General features: G+C 35.6%; 1 protein-coding gene across 1 annotated transcript; it reads left to right on the top strand.

Annotated features, from left to right (window-relative positions):
• The first annotated feature begins 3044 nt into the window (after positions 1–3044).
• On the top strand, positions 3045–7781 carry LOC141649147 (protein FAR1-RELATED SEQUENCE 5-like). Its single transcript, XM_074457843.1, has 3 exons — positions 3045–4102; positions 6917–7007; positions 7755–7781. Exons 1-3 carry the CDS (start codon positions 3045–3047, stop codon positions 7779–7781), a joined length of 1176 nt encoding a protein of 391 aa, XP_074313944.1.
• The last annotated feature ends 358 nt before the right edge of the window (positions 7782–8139 follow it).

Genomic DNA, 8139 nt, shown 5'->3' with positions numbered 1-8139 from the left:
ATATAATCTAGTGGTTGAGATTTCCAAGCACAAACTCACAACTCACCATAAGAAACAAAACTCACAAGAACCTAACTATATATATATATATATATATATATATATATATATATATATATATATATATATATATATATATATATATATATATATATATATATATATATATATATATAATTAGGATCACATGAGTCCTACCTAATTATTTGAGTCCATGAGTCCATCAACAATATCATACATGATTCATAACAATACTGATTTATATCAAGTTATTAGCATGGGCGGACCTAGGGGGTCCCGGGGGGGCACGTGCACCCCAGTAAGTTTCAGAAATAAATATGTATAAGTATCATGATTAGCCAATAAGTTATCATGGCTCAGTTGGTAGAGTAGTAGTCTTCTATCTAAGGTGTCCTAGGTTCGATTCTTGCCCCACATACATTGTTATTAATATTTTTGTGGTGGTTTTTTGGGCTAAGCCCATGTAATTTGATTGTTTTTTCGTGTATATATGAAAAAATCGGTTGTTAGATGATTCGAACCCTTGACCTTCAAGTGATTTACTTACCGATCCATTGAACTACTTGAATTTCATGCATAGTTAAGTACTTAAATATATTATATATTATTATGTTGTACAAGATATATTATTTTAAAAGGTTCTTCCTCCACTTCATTCAATTCTATACATTTACTTTATACACGTATATCAATGCTTGTTTTCTTTTATTAATATGTTGAGGGAAGTATAATGTATTTTGAGAAATTTTCAAAATAAGACACTATTTATTTATTGAAACCAGTTACTTTTCAATGCTTTTACTTATATAATAAGTGTAACTAATTTAGGGGAAAAAATTCCAAAATATGAAAAAGTCCTCCCAAAAAAGAAAGATAATATGAAAAAAAAAAAAATTCAGTGCCCCCCTGCTACTAATTTTCTAGGTCCGCCACTGGTTATTAGTAAGGTTATTTTCGTCATTTCCTAAATTTATTATATAAACCCTAATATCAGATCAAACCTCACCATTTGAATTCATTCACTTTCTCTCTCTTCTCTCTCTCTTCCGCGATCGTCTCTTCAGTCTCTCGCCGTCAATTTCCCGCGTTCTTCTTTCTTCTTCGCTCTCGTCGTCATCTTCACAGATTTTCATCATCATCAGTCATCGATTTTCATCGATTTTCTTCATCATTCGTCTTAGTGGCTCATCTTCATTGACTTTCTTCATCATCCGTTATCTTCATCTCTTTATTATCTCGGATTTCTTCTGTTTTTATATATATTCGTCATTTTTCTCAATATTAACACACTCAATGTCAGGTATCTTCATAACTCTCTTTTTTTGTCATCATTTGGTTTCTTTTATTTTATGTGTTAATGTTTTCATTTTGTTTTCCCGTTTATTACATGATGTTTTGTTGTTATTTTATCTTCGACTGAATTCGTTTGTGTGATTACTATTTTTTTTGTGATAATTGATGTTATAATTCATCAACATCAATCACGGATTCATCAATTCATGCTAATTGACGTATTAAAATCATCTACTGATTTCCTGCTTTCTTCATCATCTAGTTTGTGCTATTTGATGTGTTCAAATCATGTCCTAATTCTCTGTTTTCTTCATCATCTAGTTTTGTGCTAATTGACGTATTAAAATCATGTACTGATTGTCTGCTTTCTTTATCATCAAGTTTATTTTGCATTCAATGTTTGTGTTGACATCAAGTTTTGATTGTAATATAAGAGTTTCCTTTGTATCACTTTTACTTTGCAGAGTATCATAATCTATTCTGAATAGTATCACATTTTACAGATTTTGTTTGCCTAATTACTGCTCATTAGAATCAGATTTCATTTTAAAATAATATCACATATCATTGACCATAATATCATATTCTGAAATATACTAGGATACATTACTGTGTTTTTACTTTCTGGACATTAGTATCGCATGTTATGCTACAGAATATCACATTGATTCGTTTTCAGTATCATAGGCTGCAGTACATGACTGTGCAGTTACTTTCTGTACATTAGTATCACATATTATGCTACAGAATATCACATTGATTCCTTTATAGTATCATAGGCTGCAATACATGACTGTGTAGTTACTTTCTGTAGAAAATACTTCTGTTGTTCCTGTGGTACCTGTTCCTACTCCACAATGCATAGACGTTGATGAGGTGCATGCTGGAAATCGCCTTTCTTTGATGGTGACCCCTGGAGGTTCAGAGGAGTGGGTCAGAAATATTGCCACTGAATTTACACCTACAATAGGACAAACTTTTGCTACGTTAGATGAGGGTATACAGTTTTATGAGACTTATGCAATAGCATGTGGTTTTGAACCAAGGAAATCTTCAACTAAAAGGTTTCGTAGTAGTGGAGATATTAGGACAAAATTGATTGTCTGTCACCGGGAAGGATTTAGGGATTTTAAGCCGGCAATATTACCCATTACTGGTTAGGAGGAGGAGCCAATGGTCAAGGCCTATTATCCGAAGAAGACTAAGGTTACTAGGATTGGTTGTAAAGCTAGAATTTTCTTTAAATTTGTTATTAAAGAAATTGACCAAGTTCAAGTGCCACTCTTTGTTGTTGATCAGTTTCATGCTGCCCATAACCACCTTCTTTCTCCACTCAAGTATAGAGAATTTCAGAAAAAATGTAGAAACCTTACTTTTCAACATAAACAAACCATCGTTGATAATTGCAAGGTCAATATTGGCTCAACCTCTACTTTCAGGTCTGTCAAGGAATATGTTGATGGCTATGAAAATATTAGAGCTTGTTTGGCTGACTTTAAGAATTTTGGAAGGGAAATCAAGTGTTTTATAGGTCTTAAGGATGCTCAAATATTTGTAGACCAGTTGGAAACCCTTTATGAAACCCAGGAAGGTTTTTATTATGCCTATGATATTGATCAGAATAAGTGTTTGTTTCGTGCATTTTGGGCTAATGCAGCAGCACGTCGTAATTACGCTCTATACGGTGAGGCGGTGACTTTTGGCCAACCTATTCAACAAATACGTACGACATGATCTTTGCTCCCTTTACTGGTGTTGATCATCACAAGAAGTCAGTCACTTTTGGCGCTTCACTTATGTCTAGGGAGAATGACCAGAATTTTAAATGGATTTTCACAAAATTCTTAGATTGTTTGGGTGGAAAGGAACCCCATTGCTTTTTTACCGATCAATGTCCTGCTATGAAAATTGTAGTCCCTGCTATTTTTACGACTGCTGCCCACCGCTATTGCATGTGGCATATTATGAAGAAATTACCTGAAAAGTTAGGCACGACAGTGACCAAAGAGACTGACTTTGTCACTCGTCTGAATTCTGTTGTTTGGGACTCAGACTTAGAGCCTTTTGACTTTGAAAAGAGGTGGTGTTCGTTTATTAGTGAGTTTCAATTGGAAGATAATGCATGGTTGAAATATCTGTTTTCCAAGCGGCAACGTTGGATTCCGGCGTATTATCGTGATATTCCTCTTGGTTGTCTTTTAAGAACAACGCAACGCTCTGAGAGCGAAAACAGCTTCTTTAAGCACTTTGAGAATCCTCATGGCACACTTGTTGAGTTTTGGATGCGCTTTCAGAGTACTATGGATCAGCAACGGTACACCCAAAAATCTCTTGACAGAGATACTGATCACTCCTTACCTCAAACTAAAACCCTTCTTAGCCTTGAGGTTCATGCATCCACTGTTTACACGCACGCACTCTTTTATGAATTCCAACAGCAGTGCGTTGATTCTCTAAACTCATGTAGTGTTGGGGATTCCTCAAGGGAGGGCAGTACAAGGTTCCTAGAAGTTGAAGATTCTATGTTCCATAAGACTTATACAGTAGCATTTAATCCTTCAACGTTTGATGCAACATGTTCATGCAAGATGTTTGAGAGGAAGGGATACATATGCAAACACATCATCTGGATTTTATCTGGTAAAGGGGTCACAAAGATACCTGATAAGTATCTTCTCAGTAGGTGGACAAAGAACACTAAAAAAATGCCCTTGTATGATGTTCACGGTCATTTCTTGGATGATTTTAATTCATCAGATGTTACTAAGCTTCATATTTCGACTGTCTGGTCTGAATTCTACTCAACTTTAACACTGCTCAAATCTCTGCCTGAAAATCACATAAATGAACTGACTTCGTTACTGAAGACATTTAGACAAAATTTCAAGCCTGGTGTGAACACGGGCCACATGCATGCCAAGCCAATCTGTGGACGTACATCGATCTCTTTGAAAGCCACGCTTGGCGGCGTAAAATGCTTTCGACCGGATCGCTTTAGATCGGTCGGTTTCGTCTCGGCAAAGGTCGGGAAACGATGTAGAGATGTTCGGAGTCTCCACCAAGCAATTATGGGATGCTTGGAACCCGTTCGAAATCCATTTTATACCTCGGTCAAACGAAGCACAAAGCAGTGTTTGACATAGGTACTAAAGATAAGGACTTGTCCCCCTTTTAGCATTCTATGCCTAAAATGACTCTCGTACGCCCTGGATAAGGCCAACCACTATCCAAAGGTTCTGAGTAAGGGGTCAGGGTACGTATTGGGAAGCCCTTTAATCGGAAACCCAATCCCGCCCGCGTTAGCGGCCTCTACTGATCGATCGTGGTTGTTTAAGTGCAAAAGTTGATAAAACGGTTAAAATGCATGAATGCGCATGCAAAAATCTTAACCTAACACGTGAATATTTCCTAAGTCAGTTGTTTATGCATGTACCAAGAAATTGGTGTTAAAGTTGGATTTAGATTGATTTACATGTGAAAACGGAAATTAAACATCCATTTACCAAATTCGGGTTATGATGCTTAACACGATCCATTATTTGAAATAGGATGTCATATGACAAAGTGTAAAAACGTAAGCTTGTCAATCTGATCCGTCATGTATTTGGATTAACCGTAATCGGGATCGTCCTAGACAAGTGCTAAAACGAGGCAGAACAGCGCCAGGCAGCCCCATTGGGGCGCGAGCCTATTGGCGAGGGAAAGGGGTCTGCCCAGGTTTTTGGAATATGAAAACAGGCAGCCTCTTGGGGCGCGAGCCATGAGTCGACTCAAGGGGGCGTCTCCTGGTTCTTGAAAAGGTTATTTAAAACCGTATTTATGATGAAAGATTTGCAAATGTTGTTTGCATGACTCGGAATAATTACTATTGTGTTAGTAACATTCGTTGTCGGATTTGCATGTTTGAAAAGTATAGTTTACAAATGAAAATGTAAAATGTTTGATTTGAACTAATTATGTTAAATTCATTTCTTTGTAATTAGTCAACTTTGTCATCGTACTCGGATTAAACCAACATGGTATAAAGAACCAAGGATGATTATGAATTATGACTAATATATTTACAAATGTAAACAAATGAGAAAAATGGTAAATAAAATAAAAGGGGGTTAAAATACCCTTTAATTTGTAATTAACCAATAATATCATCGAGTCACGGAATAAACCGTCATGGTATAAAGAATCAAGGATGATTTTTTGTAATGGTCAAAATATGATTATCATAAAAATGAATTAAAATGGTAAATAAAAGAAAAGAATTTCCTTTAAAATGTAATTAACCAATTAATATCACCGAGTCACGGATTAAACCGTCATGGTATATGGAACCAAGGGTGATTATGATTTATGGTTAAAAAGTTTTTCATAAAAATGATTTGGAACATTTGAAATGGTAAAAACTGATTGCAAATAAGAAATGAAATGAAGAGGAAAGACGAGAACAAACACGTTTGAGTCTGATCCGAGAACCCACAAGAAGCGCGAGCCTCTTTGCATAGCAAAGGGCTTCTGTCTCGAGCCAAAACTCGATTTTAGCTCGTCTAACTTATATTTGAATCGTATTACGCATTGTTCATGCTTATGAACTCATAAAAACGGTAAAGACATGAAATAAATGAGATATTTACACCCTCAAACTTACATATTATGATGTTTGCGACGTAGACGACTTTAGAGACGGTTTTCTCATAGCGACTACTCACGATCAAAGAAGTTTAAAAGAGTGCCTTAAAAAAGGATTTTGTTTTGAAAATGAGTTGAAAATATGTTAATTAAAATATGTTGATTGATGAATTGAGTTGGTCAAATGGGTCGGTCGAATGCACGGCGACGGTACCAAACAATATGTGTAAGGCTTGTGTTTACGATTGGTAGGTCGTAAACACGTGTTGATTTTGTGACTTAATTAGGAAGTCGAGTCTAGAAGTTTAAGAGAGAGGTGAGGAGGCGGACACTCGCGTGAATATTGTGGTGTACGAAGGTTGGTATTTATAGAGAAATGTGGGGAGTTAGGTCGGTTGAGTTTGCTTAGAGGCTAAGCAGACGGCCTAAAGAGGCGCTAGCCACCCCGTGACTGAAAGGGGTGTATTGTCCCTTTCAGAAATTTGGATTTTGCATTTGTTCTAACCAATGTTTTGTTGGTTGTGATTTGTGGTCTTTGATGGTTTCTTAGCCGTGTAAGCTTGATCTTAGGTGTTATTTGGGGTAGGTATTTTGTGTCCTTGACTCGGGTTTGACCCGTGTGAGACGGGATTTAAATTTCGAGCCGGTTTTTGGCCCGGTGTCGATTTTGACTCTAATTAGGGTCATTTTAATGCAAATGGCATGATAAAGACATTTATGGCATTATTTTCTACATTCAAGATTTGGTTTGACTCGGGTTGACTCAGTTTGACTCGAGTTTTGGGTTTCTGAGTCGGTTTTGGGTCCGAAGACGGTTTTAACTCTAAATAGTGTTATTTTAATGCAAATGAAGTTAAAAAACCTTTGAAATCATTTTTCATATCCGAGTAGTGCATTAAATTGTCTCATGTATAGCCAATCTACGCACGCATATCAAAAACACGTTATAGTCTGATCATCATCGGGTGGTTTTTGGAAGGTGCAGATACAGGGTATCTACACCTGGTCCTGAAAAATTGACTAAACAGCAAGAGTTGGAGATGCTCCTTGGGGTTAAGTCTTCAACTGAGGTCCATATACTACCTCCTGTTCAATCAAAAAACAAGGGTAGTGGCAAGAGGTTGACGTCCAAGAAAGATTAGTCCATTGCAAAGGGAAAAAAGCCGAAAAGATTTTGCAATAATTGTAAATAAATGGCACATCATGATAAGCGCAATTGCCTTAATCCAGCCTTTGATACATCATAACACTCGTTTGATCATGATCCGATGTAAGTAATTTGTCTTACAACCTTTATTATTTCACTTTTACCTGTGCTATATCACAGTTCCTGAAGTGTGACCCTGATAAACAATATCACACTTTATGCTAAATAATATCAGTACCCTTGTGAACCACTATCAGAACATCAGACTTGATTGTAGACAATATCATCCCAATACTAAACAATATCACATATTTAAAAGGTGTCTACTTTGAAACAATATCACAATCATTTTAAAACAATATCACTTGTCACTAGCAACATTTATCAATTTAAAATCCCTATTTATTTGTCAGAATCAATTAAACAATATCAACCTGTGTATGCAATAATATCACACTGTGTACCACAACAATATCAAAGAACAAAGGATTTTTATATCTCTATCCACTGTTGTTATTTCTGAGAAGTAATATCACAACAACTAAGACATAATATCACACAACCCTTGGAACAATATCACAGTTTACCAAAAGTTGATAAAAAAAAGTTATATTTTGTCAAACTTATTACTGACATTATGTCACTGTTTTTGTGTTTTTTTTTTTTGCAGATTTCTTCACTTGTTGATAGTGACTAAGGGCTTGTGCATGCTGAGAAAGTCTTTTTTACATCATCAACTTTTCACAATCGTCTTTTTATTGCTTACATTATTCAATTATTTTCTCTTGTATGTCGTTCCAAATGGCATCAATTTTGTATTCCCTTCTTTTTTGGGTATCAATGTTATAAAAACCGCATAATCAATAATGTTGTTTTGTTGCCATTTTTAAATACTATCCCACCCCATTTGAGCGAATATCACACTTCAATCAAAAAATATCATCATAATAGTTAAACAATATCACAATATTACACTTGCTTGTATACGTATTTTATTATACTGTATTATACTGAAAAATACTACTAAGCAATATCACACTTCATGTGAAACAATA

The sequence above is a fragment of the Silene latifolia genome, chromosome 3, assembly GCF_048544455.1.
Source record: "Silene latifolia isolate original U9 population chromosome 3, ASM4854445v1, whole genome shotgun sequence".
Taxonomy (NCBI): domain Eukaryota; kingdom Viridiplantae; phylum Streptophyta; class Magnoliopsida; order Caryophyllales; family Caryophyllaceae; genus Silene; species Silene latifolia.
This window is presented reverse-complemented; position numbering and strand designations above follow the sequence as displayed.

Coding starts and splice junctions, on each gene's coding strand:
- LOC141649147 (XM_074457843.1), top strand. CDS start 3,045: ATGATCTTTGCTCCCTTTACTGGTGTTGATCATCACAAGAAGTCAGTC. Junction 4,103..6,916: donor CTTCATATTTCGACTGTCTG/GTCTGAATTCTA, acceptor GGTTTTTGGAAG/GTGCAGATACAGGGTATCTA. Junction 7,008..7,754: donor GGGTTAAGTCTTCAACTGAG/GTCCATATACTA, acceptor TTTTTTTTGCAG/ATTTCTTCACTTGTTGATAG.